Source organism: Sceloporus undulatus, chromosome 5 (genome assembly GCF_019175285.1).
Source record: "Sceloporus undulatus isolate JIND9_A2432 ecotype Alabama chromosome 5, SceUnd_v1.1, whole genome shotgun sequence".
Taxonomy (NCBI): domain Eukaryota; kingdom Metazoa; phylum Chordata; class Lepidosauria; order Squamata; family Phrynosomatidae; genus Sceloporus; species Sceloporus undulatus.
Window position 1 is genome coordinate 41963333 of NC_056526.1, and position 22799 is coordinate 41986131.

At 38.9% G+C, this 22799-nt stretch overlaps 1 protein-coding gene across 1 annotated transcript in view; it reads left to right on the top strand.

The window, feature by feature from the left end:
* Nucleotides 1-22799, top strand: part of NUP205 (nucleoporin 205) — a 72920-nt gene that overhangs the window by 25787 nt on the left and 24334 nt on the right. Inside the window, 21 exon segments of the mRNA XM_042470521.1 lie at nucleotides 993-1157; nucleotides 1554-1678; nucleotides 2060-2174; nucleotides 2654-2803; nucleotides 3717-3791; nucleotides 4611-4768; nucleotides 5230-5310; nucleotides 6959-7150; nucleotides 8826-9096; nucleotides 9672-9770; nucleotides 11087-11235; nucleotides 12577-12768; nucleotides 13014-13135; nucleotides 15253-15391; nucleotides 15894-16020; nucleotides 17309-17376; nucleotides 17379-17387; nucleotides 18281-18353; nucleotides 18356-18408; nucleotides 18588-18714; nucleotides 20411-20577. Coding sequence (XP_042326455.1) covers nucleotides 993-1157; nucleotides 1554-1678; nucleotides 2060-2174; nucleotides 2654-2803; nucleotides 3717-3791; nucleotides 4611-4768; nucleotides 5230-5310; nucleotides 6959-7150; nucleotides 8826-9096; nucleotides 9672-9770; nucleotides 11087-11235; nucleotides 12577-12768; nucleotides 13014-13135; nucleotides 15253-15391; nucleotides 15894-16020; nucleotides 17309-17376; nucleotides 17379-17387; nucleotides 18281-18353; nucleotides 18356-18408; nucleotides 18588-18714; nucleotides 20411-20577 — 2657 coding nt within the window.

Sequence of the window (22799 nt, forward strand, 5' to 3'; positions counted from 1 at the left end):
CCCTGGGAGCAATCTTCCCCAAAGATTCTCTCCCCATGGGGCAGCCAAAGCGAATTTGGGGCTACCGAGGCTCTTTCCAGAGAAACTATGGGATGGGTTTTGCAGGACATATCCCCACTTTATGGCTCTCCAGACAGCCCTGGGAGCAATCTTCCCCAAAGATTCTCTCCCCATGGGGCAGCCAAAGCGAATTTGGGGCTACCGAGGCTCTTTCCAGAGGAACTATGGGATGGTTGTGTTTGTGAGACATTTATCCTCCTCTGCCAGAGAGTGCTGGTGCCATAATAAACGACCATTCCCAGGATTCCCTAGCACTTGAGTTATGGCAGTTAATATGGGAAGACACAGAAGAGGACAAATAAGCGCCTCCTGATTGGCTCTTTAAAAAAAAAAACAACCGTGAAATTTATAACAAATTAAAAACAGCCAGGTAGTGGAAACGCAGGTACAGGCTACATCGGTGTATGTTACTCCGAATTAATGTGACGTCATGATGACGTCGCTTTGATTGACAGCCGAAACAAGTGAATGTGAACGAAAAAGTAACAAAGCCGGTTTAAATATACACCGATTCATCCTTGAATGGGGATGAAACAGGGTCAATAACAGCGAATTAAAATAAAACGTTAAGTAAATGGGAACAATACAAATAAAGCGAATTGAAAAGCGGGATAACACTCGCTGTATTTTGAATCGCTTTAAAATGAACCGCTGTATTTAAATTTGTTTTAAATCACAAGTGAGAACACCCCCTAGGTAAAATACTTACCTAGTTGCCTTGATTGTTGCCATGTGTAATTAGGCAAGTGAACCTGTCATGAATCTAAGAAAAACTGTGGATTATTTTAAGTTGTGTATGGTTCTATTAACAGAAGGGTTATATATTGATTCATGGGACACTTAAGGAAATGTCCATTGTATTGTATCTGTTACACACTACCTATCCATACACATATGGATATGGTGTATAGATTTGTGTTGTTGATTCCTAGAACTTGAAGGTGAAAGGAAGCAGGCTCCAATCTACCATGAAACAAGGATTAACATTCTGAACCTTCTCATCACCTCTCTGGAGTGCAGCCCACCCAATCTTGCTCTTTATCTCCTGGGTTATGAATTTAAGAAACCTGTCAACACAACAAATTTGCAGGATCCAGGTAGGGACCCAGCCTGGACTGGAGACACATAGGGGATGAGGCTGAGTGGACTGGAAGTTGCTAAATTTACCAGTATTAGAAAAAAATACTGTCCAGTACTATTGGGCAATTGCTGTCATACTTGGCACACAACAAAATGCTGTATGCTATTGTGTTCATCAAGAATTATTTCATATTATTAGTGTGCCATAGAAATGATACTTTTGTCAATCCTTATCCTTTTGCCAATCTTTATCACATTCCATCTTTTATAAAATGTAATAAGAGTAAAATTGTTTCCTCCCCCCCCCAGTGAGTTTTTAAGACATGACAAAGCCTCATTTCCATTTTTTGTATTAACTGCCCTAATTATGCCATGTGCGTTGTTTATCTAACTATGGATCATTCATTCTAAAGGTGTTTTGGGTTGCCCTCGTACTTGTCTTCATGCTATTTTGAACATACTGGAAAATGGTACTGAAACAAGATCTGGTCCCACTGCAGTTCAACAATCTCCTCATCTAGCAGAATTGTGTTATCAGGTACAGATGTATTTCTTGTTGGGAAAAGCTACACTGGCATCTTTGGCATCTAGCCATAGCTTTTCAGTTAGTAGGAAATGTATTTATCCAGTTTATTCATATTGGTTTGCATTGCAAAATGCTAATAGTTCAATCATATATATGTCTACTCCAAAGCAAGTCTCACAGTTCAGTGAGATTTACTTCCTTACAAATGTGCATAGGATTACTGCCTAAACTTACTTATTGCTGCTGCCTATAGTTCTATTCAATTTACTAAGTAGATTTGAGTTAAGACCTAGTATTTAGTTAAAAATATTAGCCAATATTTCCTTTTGACATAGTATTTCTTTCAAGCCTATACTAGTGAACTAATACTGGAATTCTCTTCTGGTTTAACAGGTGATCTATCAGTTGTGTGCTTGCTCAGATACTTCAGGTCCCACTATGAGATATTTGCGGACCAGCCAGGATTTCTTATACTCTCAGTTACAGCATTTACCATTTTCTGTCAAAGGTAAAAATCAGAGTAGTCTCACAGATCTAACATCCTGCGTTTAATTCTCATTTGTTGCTTTATTAGAGAATAAATACTTTTATCTTATTGAAGTAAAAAAATGTTTATTTGACAAAATTCTAGATTTTTTTTTTCCTAGCAGGAAGACACCTCATTTTTCCTTCATTTATTGAATTTGTTTCCACATAGAACTACGTTGTGTGTGTGTTTTTCTATCTAGGTAATTGATCTCTATAGGAAGGGAGGAGAATATGTACTTTAAAACATGTCCATGGAAGCACCTCTTTTTCAGGGATTTACAACTCCTGCATATCTCCATCATATAAACAACTTTCTACACAGAACAGTGTAGATGTGCTTGTGTTTCAAAGCAACAATTGTACCTTAAGTGGAAAAACTTTTTGTTCAAGAAGGAATGGGTTATTTTTAATGTTTGTATTTTCCTATTCCCTGCCACTTTCCCCATCTTCTCTGTTCAGACCATGAGATTCCAGTCTTAAACCAGATGTCATGGCTAATGAAGACTGCATCTATAGAACTGCGGGTTACTTCACTGAATCGCCAGCGTTCACATACACAGAGACTCTTGCATCTCCTTTTAGATGACGTACCAGTCAAATCTTATTTAGGTAAATGATGGATTTAAGAATTAAGTCCTGTTATGGGGAGACCTTGTTCCCTACCTGAATTATTTACCATGTTTGTATCCAGTTGTTATAACTCTTTCTTGACATTTGATAATGTTTCTGAAACTGAATCTGCTAATATGATCTTCAAGGTCAAGGAAGCAGATCACTGCTAATGTATTGGAGAACAACATTACTGCATTGTTTGTTAAGTCCTTCATGTAAAACTACAACTGGATGGACCCTGTCACTGCTAAATAGTAAATTGTTCAGAAGTACCAGAGGGATTTCTTCATGCCAAGTGGACACATCCAGATAATCATGACAGATTCCTAATAATTACAGGATGGCTTAGTTCTTTGTGTGCGTTGATACTGACTTTAGTCCACCTGGTCAAGATAAACATGGCTAAGACTTCAAACTCCTTTTGGAAGGAGTAATCAAACAGATTACACGCTGACACTCACCTTGCATATGTAAAATTATTTGCAACATGTGACATGTGTTAAAGAATACAAATTGTTATAGAAAGTGCAGTTTATATTGTATTAGATTCCCACAGGTGTGTTGCAAATGGAATTGCAATTCCTTTTCAGTATTATTACACATTGTTACTCATGAAACCTGAAGACCCAGTAATGTGCTACTGAGACTTGAAACTAATTCCAGTAATAGAAAGTGAGCACATAATGCCTATATTATAAAAGCTATATGAAATTAATCCTGACAGCAGTGTTCAGCGTCTGCAGTGCACTGTTGCTACCTCATAATACTTGGACAACTATCTAAGTATACCATAATAAAAATGACTGCAACTTTATCATTTCCTCTCCTCCACCATATTTCTTGTCTACAACAACATTTTACATATTTTGTGTGTGTGTGTAGTTTAATTATTATTTATTTCATCCCTCAGCTGAGGGTGAAGGAGGGATTGAAGATGAAAGTCGGTCAGTCAGTGGATTTCTTCACTTTGATACTGCTTCCAAAGGTAAATCTCTGGGAGGCTGACATACTAAGTTTCTAATCTGGAATAGAGATGTTAGTCACTTGCTGCATGAACTAAAGTATTGCATCCTGCCTTTGTTTTATTTATATTAGTTGGTAAATTCATAAATTGCTGGAAAATGTTACAGTTCAGTTTAATTAATATAACTAGACAATCATTCTAGATATTGTGTATCTCTCTAGTTCGTTTGATTACATAAAATGATTCTGTATCATAAGTCTTTGTAAGAGAATCCAGAGCAGTGTACAATATGAACAATTATTTTAAAACCTAATATAGTAGAATATACATGGTGACCATAAACCCTGAAATTGTATACCACTTCATTTTGCCTTCAGCATCGTTCCATATTGAATTATTGTCCTGATTATGAACCTGGTTACTGCTTTTCTCTTAAAGTCAATATGGTGAGATGTTAGAGGGAAAATCCCAAAAAATAATAATGAAATAATAATACACTTGCACAATAAAGAATAAACACCAATGCACATACAAGTCTAAACATGAAATTTATGTTTTGTATACACTTATACACATAACCTGAAGGTAATTTTATATGTATTATTTTAAACTATTTTGTTCATGAAACAAAGTTTGTGTACATTGAACCATCTGAAAGCAAAGGTGTCATTATCTTAGCCACTTATGTGGACAATTTTGGATTTTTGAGTATTTTGAATTTTGGAATTCTGGATAAGCGATACTCAACCTGTATGTTCCCTATTTGGCTATATGTAGACATCCATGTGTGCATCTAAGTTTTGCCATTATTTCTAAATAGATTTCTTCTTTTCTTCTCAGTACGCAGGAAAATCTTAAGCATCCTTGACTCAATCGACTTCAGTCAGGAGATCCCAGAACCTTTGCAGCTGGATTTTTTTGACCGTTCTCAAATTGAACAAGTCATTGCCAATTGTGAGAACAGGAGTGCACGTGGACCAGTTATCTGCAATGTCAAGGTAAACAGTTTTTATAATTGTTGCTGGTATTAGGTTATATAGCAATAGAGTTTAATAGCACAATCCAGCATAGTTATGCAAGTTTACCTATTTTATTTTTGTACTATATATGTATTTTATTGCTTTATAGTTATGTTTGTCATCAAACATTTGTTATATTAGCTGCTATAGAAAATGTAGGCAAAGTTTAATGTTTTAAGTGAAAAAAATTACTTTCTAAGTTGTGTATGGTTGTACTTTTTATGGCAGGTTTCATGAAGTCATTGGGATGAACTGGGATATAAATGAAAATGTGGTATAAATACAAAACAAGTAAAAAGACTGAGAGTAATGTCAAATGGTTAACATACTATTCCGTTGTGGTCACATTGGAAAGTATGGATACAACACTGGTAACACATGACAGAGTATGAAAATGCTGAACTCCCTCTATTTTTTATTCTTCTTGTCTTCAACTCCAGCATATTCACAAAGTTCTTATTGCTGAGGTTAATGCCCTGCAAGGAATGGCAGCCCTTGGACAGAGACCATTATTTATGGAGGTAAGTCTGTGTAGTATATATCTGTCTTGGAAATGGATGGATAGACTGTTCAGTGGTTGCTAGCAATGATTTTGAGAAGGCATGTATCATCTTATTTATATGGGGATAACCTCCAGTTTGCAAAAGATCAGGCTCTTGAGTTGCTTTCTCCCTCAGCTCCTATTCGCCTATGGGGACAGAGAAAAGAATCCCTGCTGCTTCCTCTTATTATTGATTGGAGAATAGTGGGATTATCTGTGGGCTGCCCTCCCCCCCCCCCCACTTAAAAAGGAGAGGAGCAAGTGCACCTGGCCACTCTTAACCTTTACAGATGCCAGCTGAACCCTGATCTCAGGATTTAGTTTGCACCAACAAATATGGTTTCTCCATGTAGGGAACATAGTAGGGAGAAGAAGGAGGAAAGCCTAATCCTTTTGTTGGCAAGGCCTGGGGGAGGGGTCATTTGGCCTGCAGAGCCAAATAATTTCATATAGTTATTGTTTCAATAGTGCTTTGAAGCAAGTTACACTGATGAGTCTCATTCAGTCTAAGCCAGCCAGCAAATACATGCATACCTCAGTTAACAAAGCCCCGACGGTGAAGATCTTTTTAATATATATATATATGCTCCCAGACTCCTCTCCAAGTTCATCTTCTGTCTAGCAGGAAGCTTTTTTAGTAGCATCAGCACTGGGAGAAAGGTGACCAAGGGCTGCAGACTGTTGGTGTTAATTTTAGCAGTATGTCTGAACTAAACAATGCAGTAAAAGCTAGGAAATCATAGAATTCTATTCTAGCAGGTCCTGTTGTAGCTATTTGTGCCTGTCTACAATAGGTATAGTAAACAGCAGTTACCTGCAGAATCTCTTAATGAGTCTCTGTGAATAGCAGCGCGAAAGGAGGAAATCAGTTAAGTCTCCCTCACCAGTTAACCCCATCATCTTAAAAATGAAAGTTAAAAGAAAGCGAAGGCTGGTGAAAGAAAATATTATCACTTGATGCATTTTGGAAGGAACCTTCACATGGACTTTAAAATGTTCAAACAGTTTTTTAAAAAATTTATACAAAGGTTACATGACTTCTTGTTTTGGTTTCATTTTGCATTGGGCATTGTTAATTTTAAATAAAAGATTTTGCTGAAACCTTTTGAACTGCCCTTCTTCTTTTGTGGAGCTTATCATTTGTTTTTCCATATTATTTCTGCCTTTAGTACCAAATTTTATATTAGAGAAATATTACCCAGAAACCCACCTACTTTATTAACTGGGGCATGCCTGTAGTATGATTTTTTTTATGAGAAGAGAAGGCATAGTGTTGTTTCTAGGGAAGAATGAATTTGAAAAATAACACTGCTGTCCGAAAGGTTCCCCTGTGTCCAACAGGCATCCTATTTTCCCCCCCTACATTTCTTTCCTGTTGGCTGTCTTGCAAAAGCAGTTTGGCTTGTTATTTAAACGCAAATGCTATTGGAAGAAATGCTCCTTAAATGGCACCCTTTCCTTTTAAGCACCTCCTAGGCTAGATCCCTAAATAACTTTTGATATGCACATGCTCTGTTTTATTTCAGGGCATAATAATAATAATATAACTGTTTAGACATGGCCTCTGAGTGTTTTAGTTTGACCTTGTGTTTTTGATATAATTAAATTTCCTTTTATTGAATGTCCAGGAAATCAACACAATTCTCCAGTATGTTGTGGAACGGAACAAACTGCTTCAGTGTCTCTATGCCAAGCGACATGCATTAGAATCTTGGAGACAGCTGGTGGAAATCATATTAACTGCCTGCCCACAGGATCTCATACAGCAAGAAGATAGACAGCTCATTATCCGTGATCTATTACAAGACTTGCATGACAAGGTAAAAGACCCAAAAACAGTGTAATTACATTGATTGTGAAGTCAGTTTTAAGTGCAGATGTTTCCTTGGTTTAAAGGGGAGGGGGAATAAACAAATTATGAAATATCTAATGATTTGCATTCATGTTTACCAGCTGTGTTTTCTACTAAAATCTAAATGTTCAGATGCCACTCACTTTGTCACAGCTAGTGTTCCTTACCAAAATTATCAGGTTTTTTTTTGGGGGGGGGGAATTTGCCCATTGCAGTTGTAGGAGCCTGAGATGGACAGGTTACTCACCTGTAACGGTATTTCTTCGAGTGGTCATCTGCGAATTCATACAAATGGGTTTTACTGCGCCTGCGCAGTGCTGTTCGGACACTTCTAGAATCACTGGGCAAAGTACACTTTGCAACATATAGAAACTTTTTGGCGGTAACCCCGCCCCCCTCCTATAAAGCCCCGGTTCCCGCTCTTTTCCCCAGTTCCAAAATTTTTTCCCGCCAAGTAGGCGATGTAAGACAGAGCCAAAGTGAGCAGGACACCGAGGGGAGGATGGGCGGGATTTGTATGAATTCGCAGATGACCACTCGAAGAAATACCGTTACAGGTGAGTAACCTGTCCTTCTTCTTCGTGGTCTCTGCGAATCATACAAATGGGTTTAGACTGACAAGCTTAGGAATACGGCGGAGGGAGTGTCCTGAAACCCAAGCTATGGTAAACCAAGATAATTTTATTACAACAATAAACTTGTGAACCATTAAAGAGTCAGTCCTGTTTTTTGCACAACATATCCAATGTCCAGGAAACCAGTGATCCAAAAACAAGCTAACACGAGCGAAGTTCCAAACAGCAGCCAAACGCGGCGGAAAAAATGGAACTGGGGAAAAGAGCGGGAACCGGGGCTTTATAGGAGGGGGGCGGGGTTACCGCCAAAAAGTTTCTATATGTTGCAAAGTGTACTTTGCCCAGTGATTCTAGAAGTGTCCGAACAGCACTGCGCAGGCGCAGTAAAACCCATTTGTATGATTCGCAGAGACCACGAAGAAGAATGGCTGTATGTGTTTCTTAGATGGCATTGCCACATGATTTGAATCCAAAGCAGAAGGGGCTGGGAATGAGCTTGAGACTGAAGAAGGCATCTGCCTCAGGTGGTGGAAAGCCTCAGGCAGTAAAATCACTACTATTCACCTTGGCAGGGCTCTTGTTAGTCTGGACAACTATTGTTGCTCTGTGCTACTTTTTAAAGCTGGAAACCTCCCCAGCTTTGAGAGGGGTGAGTTGGAAAATTGTCTGTGCTGCGGCAAAGGTGATTTTCTTGGTCATTCCTCCCTCAGAGCCAGTTCTATACAGCACTACATAAGTAGTGAAAGTTTGGAGCTATGGCTACTGTCACCACCGTTACCACCTCTTCTTGGGAAAAGGGTCCCTGCCATGCCTGCTGCCACTTTCTACTTCTCTGAGGGCACCATGTTGTCCTCTTCTTATCACTAGTGTGTTATGGAGTGGGCCCCCACTCTTTTCTGTGAATGTACTACACCCACTTCATGCTTGAATCTTGTTGTCTTGTTTATAAATAACACAAAAGTAACATTGCAGTTGAAGTAATTTGTATTATGGAGGTCCGTAGAAATTATATTGACCTGCACCACTGCTACATTTCAAAGTAATACCTCTGACCTATGTTTTCCTAAGATCCTGAATGATGATGCAGCTCAGGAATTGATGCCTGTGGTGGCAGGAGCCGTGTTCACCCTGACTGCTCACTTAAGTCAGTCTGTGCGAACAGAGCAAAAGGAGCCTTTGGCTGTCCCTGTCGCTGGTCACTCACAGTTTGTTTTAATGCTGGATGGTTCTTTCACAATACCACCTGGTTCTGAAGGCATGGTGGTGGGATTTGCCTCCATTGGAGACTCTTCACTTCATATCATTTTGAAAAAAATTCTGGATTTTATCCTGAAAACAGGTAATATTAAATACATAAATAAATGTTCTTATTGGGAATGGAGGGCTAAATGTCCATACCAATATAGGGTTGTGCTTGCTTCTATTTTACACACTATGTCAGTGTTCACACTTATACAGTGAAGTTTCTGTTATATTTGTCCTAATAAAAGAAATAAAGGAAGTTTAATTCCTGAACTTATACAGTGGACTCTTGTTATCCGCTGGGGTTTGGTTCCAAGATCCCCTGTGGATAACAAAATCCGTGTATGTTCAAGTCCCATGAAATATAATGACAGGGCAAATGGTGTCCTTATAAAAAATGGAAAATCAAGGTTTGATATTTGAAATTTATACTTTTTCAAACCGTGTATGCTTGAATCTGTGTATAAAAAAATCCGTCTATAAGAAGTATAAGTAGTAATAAAATACAGTGTGTGTAATTTATTCATAATGAATTTCTAATTTAACATAACCTCAAAACAGTTAAGCACTACATCCTCCAGCTTAAATTAAGACAGTTTATGATAACGTAAGAACAATGTAAATACCCTGATTAATTTCTTCATTAGATGTACCCTTTTTTTGTCTGAGCAGGTGGTGGCTTCCAGCGAGTGAGAACACATCTGTACGGGGCACTGCTGTATTACCTACAGATAGCTCAGAGACCAGATGAACCAGATACCCTGGAAACAGGTAGAAATACAAATTAGTTATGAAAAAGAAAACATTTCAGTGAAGAGTGATCTGTAGTGTATCTCTCAGTTGTATAATTTTTGTAAAGTGATTGTAATGATGAAGATGTAGATAAACTTCTCATAGCTTAGTGATCATCCCTAATGTAATCAGTAGACAGATATAAGATTTATGGATCCCCCTACTATTGCCCATTTGCCTTAGATGCTAATACTACAGTCACTGTTTTTGGGGATTTCAAATCCATATCCCGCGCCCATTTGGGGGCAGCAAATGGAGGGGGTCAAAATGGGTTATGTGCCTGTAGCACATGGCCTCTGATGTTTGCGGGAGCATGCCTCCATTCAAGTCAATGGGGCTTGAATACCGGTGATTTTCTGTTTTCGTGCACGGGGCAGTCTGGAATGGATCCCCTGCGGAAATAGAGGGGCTACTGTACAGTGGTTTTGCTGCCGCTTCTTTTGGATTCCAAAGCTCTTCCCAGCCCAATTGCTGATCGACCTGTTAGCCTAGCTTTTCTTATTCAGGCTATGATTCCATTTCTGGTTATACATACTACAGTGAATTCACTTAATTAAATGGTTGCTTTTCCCAGAGTGAGGGAAACCTCTGACGGGGATGCTACTCTTCAATTGCTCTAGCAAGCAGATTTTTTTAACCAATAAGGTTTGCTTGGCATTCATGATAGCATGGGAGAGCAATCTGAAACTTCTCTCCTGTCCTTCTGTCACTTATTTGCTACTTACTTTTTTGTTTTTCTTCCCTGTTGTGTCTGTCTCTATTTAAATTAGAGAAAGAGACTGAAATTCTCTTGGTGGACATTATAAACTTAACAGTCAGTTACATGAAAGTTTGCAGTTCTACTGAACTTGCACAGGGAAGAGGAAACTGAGTCAGGAGGGATTGCTACTAACTTCAACCTACCTGTTTCTACAGTGCATGGCTTCTGAGAGAAGTGTCTAAAACAAAAGTGCTTGAGGCAGGATGGCCTGGACAGGCACCTGTACCATGGAACAGGTTATTGTCCACAGTTATCTTCCCAGAGCACCTTCATTCTAAGGAGACTCCTCCCCCCCCAGCACACACACACACACCCAGAAGCCATGGATTGGAAAATTAAGCAGTTCAAAGCCAGCAGTCTTTTTTCCTGTTGCTGCTGAATTTTTTCTTCTTTCTTCACCCCTATTTTTATCTTGCCATAACTGCCTCCACCAACACTATAACTATGCTGACATGGCTAACAGGTCCCTGCCACAGTTCACTTACACTAGTTTACCCATTTCTCTTTAATTTTGTTTTTTCTTCACTTTATTCAGCCAAGAAGACCATGTGGGAGCGTTTAACAGCTCCTGAAGATGCTTTTAGTAAATTACAGCGAGAAAACATGGCGATTATTGAAAGCTACGGTTCTGCCCTTATGGAGGTGGTCTGTCGAGATGCCTGTGATGGTCATGAGATAGGACGAGTAAGTGAAATTTGGTCTTTGCTATTCTAATTCTAAGGCTTAAGCCAAAATTTGACAGTGGGAGGTTCAATAAGCCACATTATCTTACATAATTAAGAGAAATATGTTCAGGGTATTATACATATACACATATCAGACACAATGTTTTAATCACTGGTGAGGTATGTCTGATTAAGGCACTGTTATTCCATAAAGACAGTATTTAATGTTAAAAGAGTGATGGTATAGGACCAAGCCTGGAAGAATGCTTGGTATTGATTCTTGTTCTGCTCCTCGGTTTTCAAAGTGTTATGCCCAAGATTGTAAGGGCAACCTGTTTATCCTGAGAGCGTGTAATGAGAATCCTCCTCTCCGTGAACTTATTCACAGTAGGGCTGACACAGACATTGAGACACCAAATTTGGTTTTAAACACCATGCATGTAACATTTATTGAATCACACAAGTAACACAAACATTGATTATCAAGAGCTCTTTCACTCACACATTCATACAATACTCACACACACTTTCCTTCCGCCGAACATTGATCAGTTGTTCTCGAAGGCTGGGGATGACACTGTTGCCGCGGTAGATGCCAACAAAATGGAGATGAAAGTCCAGGGTCTTTATACTTTTTCTTCTCTCTGGCTCTTGGCTGCTGAAGTCTTGCAATATTGCAGTCCATTACTCAACTTCTTCTTTTGGGAGGACAGACAGGTTGTTCAGATCAGTCCGTGTTCAAAGCAACTCATTCTGTTCAAAGTCCTCCATTGTCCTGTCAGTTCCTCATCATAGCGACTCAGGAGATAAGGTTCTTCCCGGTCATAGTTTGTCACACCTGGATGGCACCCCGCTTCAGCTTCCAAGTTTTCAGACTTTCTTCGCCTTGGTTGCCAAATACTTTCGTCACATCAGTGCTCTGCGCGAAACCATCTTGTTTGGTCCTTTAGCTATGTTTAAAGCACAATTCCTTGGTTCTTCGGTTCTTCAGCTCTGGGTATAAGTCAGAACTCACTCATTCATCTTACAAAAGAGGCTGTGCAATTTCAGTATAATCTTCTATTTTGTGAAGAAATGTGGCTTATCATAAATGAAATGGAATGGACTGGACACAATGAAGGATTTTTTTGGAGAAAATTTGTTCAGGAATGTGGTTGCCCTTGCCTTCCGTGACTGAATGGGATTTCAAATCCTGGTCTCCAGAGTCGTAGTGCAATGCTTTGTAGGTCAATTAGGGGAGAAATGTCCTTTTTATTAGGTTAGGGTGATGAATGTTTAAAAATATGAATTGTTCTCTGTAAGGAGAGAGAAGATAATTGTGATGTCCCTTTAATAAGTTTTATTTCTTTTCCCTTTTCAGATGTTAGCACTAGCCTTACTTGATCGCATCATTTCTGTAGATAAGCAGCAACAATGGCTTTTGTATCTCTCGAACAGTGGCTATCTAAAAGTGCTTGTAGAAAGTCTAGCAGATGATGACCTCAAACTGCAAAGCTTGCTTACACCCCAGCCTCCTCTACTTAAAGCATTGTATACCTATGAATCAAAAATGGTAAGATCATAATGCTGTGTATGTTTTCAAAGGAAGGAAACCTGTTAATTCAGTAGGTTGATGTAAACTTTTTGTAAGTGTCCAAGGAGATCTTTGATGCTAGTCACAAGTAAAGCCAAATATTAATGGTGCACTTTAGCCCTTACATTTGAAAATTTTCAGAGATTATGTATTAACATTTCTAAAAGCACATTCTTGCCAGATCACTTAGTTTTTATTAATTTACTTTTAAATATATATTCCAGGCTTTTTTGACGAAAGTGGCAAAAATACAGCAAGGAGCACGAGAGCTACTGCGATCTGGAGTGATTGTGAGGCTTGCACAGTGTCATGTATATGACATGCGACCTGAAATTGATCAGCAGGGGTAAATTTTCATATAACACATCCTTAAAAGTATTCTCCAAAGATACAAACTGGTATAATTCTTCTTAATTCAGGATGTTTCTAAAACAAAAACATGTTTTCTTCAGTGTAATATTATTGTGCATTAATCAGATTGTTGCCCTCTCTATAGATGGGAATGCAAGTAATAGTTCTCGATTGAGCTAAAAAAGTAGCCTTGTGACATTTGCTTTGAAAGTGTAGGTTCTACTCTTTTGAACTAGTTAACAGTCAAGGGTATATTTATTTTATAAACTGTGCTTCTTTAGCATTGAATCTGGAATTTGGAGATATAAATAGCACAGATTATAATCACATGCTTTTAGTTTTCAGATTATTACCTGTTCTGAAGACTGTTTTTGGATTATAACATTTATTTATTTATTTACCTGTATTTATTTAACATCCTACTTTTCTTCCAAATGGGGTTCAAAACTTCTTATAGCATTAATTAAAACAGAGCAGTTAAAACAGTATGAAGTGCAATTTTTTTAAAAAAAACCTTTATAAATAGAACATATAAAACAATAATTTGAAAACATTAAAATTTTAAACAATTAAAACACTTAAAATACACAGTGCATATTAAAACAATACACTGAGGCGGGTTACATACCGCCGGATTGCGGCGGTCTCCCACCGCCGCTGCTTGCAGCATCCGGGAGCCGCAGCAGCCAAACTGCACGGGTCCCGAACGCTCCGAGGAAGGAGCGCGGAAATCGCACTCTTTCCTGGGCCTCGGAAAAGACGTCACGAGGCGCTAGTTGCGCACTCGCGGCGTCACTTCCGGGGCGCGATGTGCGGACACACAGTGTCCGCTATGTCAGTATGGCAGCGGCCATGTAGAATGGCTGCCGCCATTTGTCATGGACTCTGTCTGTGATAGGGTAAGGGGCATCTGGAAGAGACGCCCCTTTTTCAAAATGGGACATCCTAAGGACGTCCCTTATGGCGGTGTGTAACGCGCCTGAGTTACTCATCACTCTGGCCTGGTCAGCCAAGTCTGAAGGCCTATTTAAATAAGGTCTTTGGCTGCTTGAGAAATGGCAATGAGGGTTGGGGTAGGGAGATCAAACCTCCCTTGGGAAGGAGTTCCAAGGCCTAGGAAAACCATCAAGATGGCTCTCTCCTGTGTCCGTACCAATCAAGCCTTGAAGGGTGGTGGGATGGAGAGAAAGGTCTCCCTCAAAGTTCATAAGACTCAGGCAGGCGCATAGAATCCTTGAACATTGGCCATGTTGCCTGCGGTAGATCAAAGCTGTAATATAAAGATATTTGGGAAAGTTTATATTAAATAACTAGAGAGAATGATTTGTGCTTGTCTATTTCCCTTCTCCCAATAGATTGCTGCAGAAGATTGGTAGCATTGCATTACACACTTAACTAAGATTTGAGACATACAGTGGTACCCCGGGATACGAATGCGCCGGGTTACGAATTTTTCGGGATACGAAAAAATCCCATAGGGATTTATTGCTTCGGCTTACGAAGGTTTCTTCGGGTTACGAAAAAACCGCGGCGCTATTTTCCGCCACCGGAGGGCAGCAGAGAGCTATTTTTCCATTAGCGCCTATGGGAATTCGGCTTACGAAGGTATTTCGGGTTACGAAATTAACCGCGGAACGAATTAATTTCGTAACCCGGGGTACCACTGTAGTGGAAACTGATTATTTGAACATTTCCATTTCATATTTACAATACCATTGATTCAATCTATGTATTGATCTTTTTCTTCCCATGCTATAGATGTTTTAACTAAGGAGTGCCTTGGAAGATTTCTGACTGAAGCAGTTTTACTTTTGGCCAAATCTTGGATGAGAGAGTGTTCAGATAGTGAAGAGGGCATGACCTCACCGATAGTACATATACTTCCATGTAGGGCATGACAGGTCCATTGTACAATATCTTCAGTTAAAGTATATCCAGTGATAGGACTAGCAAGCTTAAAGAGAGCTATTGGGAACCAGATGAGATAATACTAAGTAAATAGATCAACAACTTGATAATGTAAGGCAACCTCATATACATTAATGAGATTTCAAAGAGATTTTTAAAAAAATCTACAATACAGCTACCTTTTCATTTTGGTCACTCCTTCAGAATATTTGGAATGCGAGAGCCACCAGTCTTCATTCCCACTCCTGTAGAACGCTATCGCCAGATTCTTCTACCAGCTCTTCAGCTGTGCCAGGTGATACTCACTTCCAGTATGGCACAACATGCACAGGCTGCAGGACAGGTAAGCCAAAGGGCAGGGATTCCCAGCAGTATTCCCTGTTTGTTGACTATTATTACTTCCTACCACAGGTTTTATGTTACGTTACAGGTTATTTATCCCTTATCTGGAATCCTGGAATCTGAAATACTCCAAAATCCAAATTTGTCCTCATGAGTGGCTGAGATAACACCTTTGATTCTGATGATTTCATGTACATAAACTTTGTTTCATTCACAAAATTATTAAAATATTAAGTACAAATAAAGTGTTAATGAAATGTAAATGAATTTTATGTTTAGACTACAGTTCCATCTCCAAGATATCCACTGCTGATACATTGCCTTAAAATTCTTAGGTTTGAATTCATTTGTTAGTTCCAAATAGAGTTAGACCCATTGAATCAATGGGAATTTGGTAAGCCAACAGTTTCTGTTAATTCATTAGGGTTATTATAGTTAGGACTAGTTTGGGCCCTAGTTGCATTTTACTTCTATATATTTCTACTTTTTCTTTTTTGGTTTAGGTTTTGCAGTTTCTAATATCCCATTCAGATACTATTCAAGCCATCTTGCGGTGTCAGGAAGTCAGCGCAGGATCCCTGCAAGAGCTGGCCTTACTGACAGGAATAATCAGCAAAGCTGCTCTGCCTGGTAGGATAATTTTGGAAACCTGACTCATTACGTCCATTAAATTCTTGTTCACTGCTTAGCCACAAAACTTTTTTACTGGACCAATTGCTCTTCGTAAAAATGTATATACAATGTACATATGACTGAATAAAGTTTTTATTACTCTTTGTAGTTCATAAAGCTGCTCTATAGTTTATTTGATCCCGTATCCCAACTGCAGCTGAGGTTCACAGCATGTGAAAGACTGTTTAAAATTAAATATTATAATTTACTCATTAAAGTAAGTTAACAAAATACTGAGGCAATTGCCCACAGCTGGAAGGCTGCAACTTGTGCTCAGGCTGCCAACAAATGGGGCAGCCCATGTTCCAAGCCACTGTGGAGCAACGGGTAAAATTCATCTCAAAATGGCAGGTTGAACCTCTCTTGCTTTGAACCACAAGTTGACATTGCCAACAAATGTAGAGAAAAGCGGTAAATTGTATGATTTTAATAACTCTGTATTGAAATGAGAAGCAATCTGCATTCCATATATTTTTTAACACAGATAGGAAACACTGGTGTGAATGTTTCCCTTTAGATAATGGGAGCAACTTGATATTTGGTGAGATAGATTACAGTGGCAATTAGCAGTATACTTATGCTTGCAGAAACCAAACCATATTACTAGCATTGAATGTTTTACCAGTACTTGGTCCAGTATAAAATACTTTCCTCCGTCTGCATTAGAATGAGAAGGCATGATGGCTGAGATCCTGTTTCGTAATTATGATATTGTAAGCCCAATTTACAGCATTAATTACACTAATCACTTTTATGGCCATTGCATCATTGGAATGAATGAATGTGTTCCCCCAAATGTAGCTTTTAAGTCATGCATCCTGCCCACCGAACAAATTTTGAGGTCCTGGAGACTGGCATGTTGAACAGTGACACATCCAGCTCTTTACTGCTAGTGGGTGTTGCATTGCAGTAGACAGTGGCAGAGATGCCTTAGGAGAGGGCTGAATTTTTAATCACTCACTGCCCGTTCTCCAGTGCTTTGGAAATTTCTGTCTTGTGGGGGGAGGAGGACTGCCTTCCTTAAAGGTAGGGTTGGGAGAAGCAGCATCTGTGTTGTTGTAACTCCAATTCACGATCTTAGCCATAATCATGTGTTACATGTTTTTAGTGACATTGAAACCAAATGGGTCCCCGAAGCTTCCTGGTCTGCTACATGAAGTGGTTCCAAGCATTTACATGTGTCTAGCTATACATATATTTTATAAATAATAAATGCACCTATTGGTCATGTTGTGTTTTTCATTAGGTGTGCTAGGTGACCTTGGCCTTGATATTAATGATGGAATGCAAATTGAACTACAAGGACATATAGGAGGCGATTTCAGGTAAATACTTAATGATGCCAGCAATTGTTTTGTGTTAACAAGTTGAAGGAAACTTTCCTCTATAAGGAACAGTTTAATAGCTGTTATCAAGTAAACATTGGATATCATAATGTCTGTTTGGTCAGAACATAGTAAAGCAATGCCATAGAGTGGTATTTCTTATCTGTCAGGACTAGTATGTGGCCTTATGTAATGGCTTCCAGTGTATATGAAATAGTCACACATAAAGAACAATACAAGGCACAAATGTTGAAATGGAGATAGGTGGGGGAGGTTATTTTGCCCTTCTATAAATGAGATGCTTTGTTTCAATGAGATTCCTCCACTGCATATGGAATACTTCATAGAAGTACCCGTAAAGTGCACTGTAGGGAATATTCAAATCAAGAGCTAAAGGAAAATGATGGACTGTCGTTAATTTTTATAAATACAGTATGGTAACCATTGGAACAAAATACTCACATAAAATACAAGGTAATATTATACTGATATAAATAGAGGAGGCAAGAATTTGGATAGTATCAGAGATAGCATGATGTTAGAGCATTGAGTGTTTGACTAGGATGCGTGAGAACAGGTTTCCAATCCACCCTCGACCATGGAAACTCACTGGGTAACCTGGGCAAATCACACTTTCTCAGTCAGAGGAAAGCAATGGGAAAAAACCTCCTCTAAAAAAATCTGCCAAGAAAATCTTGTGATAGGTTCACTTTAGGGTTGTCATAAATCAAGAATGACTTGAAAGCAAAGAACAGCAACAATTACGTCAATGTCATTCAGAATTTCCATCACATCTTACCATGCTGCATCCGTGAACTATTGAAAATGGGGTAACAAGCAGCCATAAGGACTTGGTAAATAATATAGTTTGTTATATTTTCCACTGTCTTTAGCGCCAGTGCTTGGGCCTTCTAACACGGTTTGGTGGTTCAGACAGACTGCGTCAGTTTAAATTGCAAGATGATCATACAGAGGAGATAGAGTGAACAGGAGGGATGAAGTTGAACTGGCCATGCAGCAGGTGAGCATACTTTGTAACACATCTTTATGATGGACTCCCCCCCCCCAACTGTGAATTGTATGTTTCCTCTTTCGTGCCACCAACTGAATAAGAAAGACATGGTAGGAGTGGTCAATATAGGACATTTTGTGCTTTTTTTATACTTGATAGCTATGACTGTTTTGCCTCTTCATCTTTAGATCTGTGCTAATGTGATGGAATATTGCCAGCTTCTTATGGTACAGTGTGCCCCCACTTTTGAGCACACAGTTTGCCTCTTCACTCCAAGCCTTTCTGAATCCACCAACAGAGATGGACCTCGACAAGGTGCGTTCATGATTTATTGTTCTAGATCAGAGACGATTTTCTGTCTTCTGATCTCAGTGATTTGAAATGGAGGCTTTTAAGTAACCATTGGCATTACAGATTATGACTCCTATCTACTTTTCCTGGAACACAGCTCTTTCATAAAACTGCAGCTATATTAATACTCTAGTTGTGTGTAAAGGATGTAACAAAACAAAACATGGTTGTGTGAACCATGACATGGACATTTAGACTTTAACACCCACAACCTTTACTGAATTTTTATCTACTTGGAATATAATCCTAGGCTTTTTTGTCTAGTATAGTGTAGTATGAAAGTTAATAGTGGGCTTGAAGAGGTATGGGCCTACTCCCAGTGTCTCTTTTCCACATTCCCACTATTGCAATGGGACTTCCTTCCCTTCTCCTCCCTTCCCCCTGCAGTTGCATACCACCTAAAATTGGCTCCAGTTTCTCAGATTATTCAGAATTGGGTTTCAGGTGCATGGTTGGCTCCACAAAGTAAAGGGCACTGCCCTCCTTATGATTTTGCTGGACATGTGTAGTGGACTGTTGTCTTAACTTAATACCCATGAAGATAGGATCAAAATTCAAAACAACCTGAATAGACTTGAAAGCTGGGCCAAAGCTAACAAAATGAAATTCAAACACGAGATATGTAAGGTACTGCACTTAGGGCAGAAAAATAAAATGCACAGATATAGGATGGGGGACACCTGGCTGAATGAAACTACATGTGAAAGGGATCTAGGAGTCCAATTAGACCAGAAGTTGAACATGAGTCAACAGTGCGATGTGGCAGCTAAAAAGGCCAATGCAATTTTAGGCTGCATCAACAAAAGTAAGTGTCTAGATCAAGAGAAGTAATAGTGCCACTCATTCTGCTTTGGTCAGGCCCCACCTGGATATTGTGTCCAGTTCTGGGACCACACAATTCAAAAAGGACATTGAGAAACTGGGAGAGTGTCCAGAGGAGGGTGACTAAAATGGTGAAGGGTCTGGAAACCATACCCTATGAGGAATGACTTAGGGAGCTGGGGATGTTTAGCCTGGAGAAAAAAGATTAAGAGGTGATATGATAGCCCTGTTTAAATATGAGAGGGATGTCATTAGAGGAGGGAACAAGCTTGTTTTCTGCTGCTCCAGAGAACAGGACCCGGAACAATGGGTGCAAGCTACAGGAAAAGAGATTCCACTTCAATATTAGGAGGAACTTCCTGACAGTAAGGGCTATTCGACAGTGGAACAAACTCCCTCGGAGTGTATTGGAGTCTCCTTCCTTGGAGGTCTTTAAGCAGAGGCTGGATGGCATATACTGCTTGTCCATAGTAACTTGAAATAAGTGTTTCATCTTAACTGTTTTTGAATTTTCTAGCTATGTCCCTGCTTCTTTAGTATACTTTTAGCTTTTTAATTGTTTTTTTGATGGTTCACTTAGTTCTATTGATTTTAGCATTATAGAAAAGTAGGATTTGAATATGAATAAACAAATAGCATTACAAATATACAATTAATAACCTGGCCAGAGTTTGAAATGGTAACTTGTTTACTTACAATTATGGCTACAGTTCCAAACACTCATTCTAGACAATGGATCCTACTGAGATTAGTACTTTTGAGTAAACATGTTTAGGATTACACATTTGTGATTTTGAGAAGCCTGAAATCATTTAACTTGGATGTTAATGTGTTTTAGATACCCAAGCACCTGTGATTCCCTATTGGCGTTTGCCTGGCCTGGGCATCATTGTTTACTTGTTAAAACAGAGTGCTAATGACTTCTTCAGTTATTATGATAGCCACCGCCAAAGTGTCAGCAAATTGCAGAATGTGGAGCAACTACCACCAGATGAGATAAAAGAGGTAATATTTTGTCCTCCTCATGTACCTTCACTACTACCAGGCTAACCTTAATTTGTTCTGATAGTTTTTTATGTTCTGTATTCTGTTAATAATTACTGTTGTAGTTACCACATTTAGTGAGGAAAGACTGAAGTAAACTTGCTAGTGGCCAAATTTTTATGTTGATATTTTAATTTTATTTATTTATCTAAGTTATGGGACCCAAATTGGCTTCCAAAGAGAATCAGTAAAAAAAATTATAAAAAAAATTAAAACAATTTACCCCTCTCTTATTAAACAATATAAAATCATTTAAATGCCATACGAATGTTTAATAAATAAATAAAATATACATCTAAACAAAAACTACCCCTGCTTAACTATTAACAGCCTGCTTAAACAGAGTTTGCCTTTCTGGTAAAAGAAAAGCAGAGAGAGGGCCCAGTCTAGTCTTACATGTATTACTATATTTCTAGAATGTGCTTTGTGTACATGGTGCTGTACAGCTCATACATTCTGTAGTACTGGCTACACAGCCATTACATGTTTTTTGTTCTTTTCACAGTTGTGCCAGTCACTTACACTAACTGGAGTAGACAAAATTTCTACTGCCCAAAAATACATCTGCAAAGCGGCGCTTGGTGAAGCTGATTAACAATCGAGCCAAACTGCTTTCTCTGTTTTGTATCCTTTCACTGATAAGATGAGATTCTGAAGATTTTACTAAAAATAAATGTTCTCCATGCACAGTTTTTTTAAAAAAGAATCTGAGAATGAGTATGCAAAGTTTAATAAAATTATGTCAATTGAGCTTTGCAAAAATATGAGGGAGAAGGATACTTGTACTGAAGGAAAGGTCTTCTGTGTGTGCTAGTTTTTCAGATCGTTAAAATGTTCTGGAACCAAATGTTTAAAATGAGGCAAAAAAATAATATCTCTTCATAGACTATTTTAACCCAATATCAGTGTATCTGGTGCATTTCTGTTGAATCCACACAGCTTCAGTTATAATCAGGGTCCTTCCTCCTCTATATACCCCAAACTTGATCCAAGGGGTTAAGAATGCTTTTTGCTTGCTGCACGGGGTTCAAGAAGAGAGAGAAGAGGAAAAGTCCTTATTCTAATTATGTTAAAAGTACACCCATTGATAAACAACATACACCTTGCATCTAAATGCAGATGCAATCTTGCTCTCTAAATGCAGAACACAAAACCTTACTTAATAGACTTCATTTGTAGCTTGTGTACAAATGCGCATATTGTATAACAAATACACTTGTCTTCCTCCCCAAGCCAGTAAAGCTAATGTTTTCCTTTACTAGATATGTTGCAATATCATTGAACACTCTCTTTATTCTGGGCGCACCTGGAACACATTTGTTGCATGCATCCCTGCAGATTCTCACAGATTCCCTTTTGGCTTCTAGGACTCCATTGAAAAGTAGAAAATTGCAAGGTAATTTCCTCAAAACTTCTTTGCAGTATAGTACATCCCTTCCCTTACAGGGGGATCCGTTCCAGACAACACCCCCCTCCCCCTGTGTAAGGGGAAAACGCAAATGCTCAATCCCCATTCAAGTGAATGGGGCTCAGCCTGTGGCAGTCTTTTCTGGCACGCCGTGCTGCAACTTCCAACACAGCTTCCAGCGTATGCAAAGTATGATGTACTTTCATTCTACTTTGTACTTTAGTTTTCAAATACAAAAGTGTGTCAGTGTTAAGAATAATGGGTCAGCTTTTGGTTTGCTATAGTATGCTTGTGATAAACATTTTTTAAACTCTAAAAAGCAAAACCTTTGTTTAAGCATTTTGTCAGTTGACCTCACTTTGAATATTGTGGCAGCCTTAGCAAACATTATAAATATTGTAAATTCTGGAGCTATCTTCTGTTCAGGAAAGCTGTAGGCCTTTCAGGATGTACCTGTGGCAGATGGCCAAGCATTTGAAGGTAGATAAGAGTAGGGGATGGAAGCACATCCAGAGTTTGAGGTCTATCTCAATACACACATATTCTCTTCGGGTCATTTTCTTCTTGTCGAAAAAAGATAACTCTACCACTTTTGTTTCACATGGGTGGCATCTTTAGTGACCATACATGAGGGTGTAAAGGCTCTCAGTAGGGAGACCCATCTGTGTACAAGCTAGATGAATCTCAAGAATAGGGATCAGCCAAGATAACGATTATAAACACAATAAGAAGCCACAAGTGGGTCCTTTTAGATGCTGTTGGACTGTAATCCTCT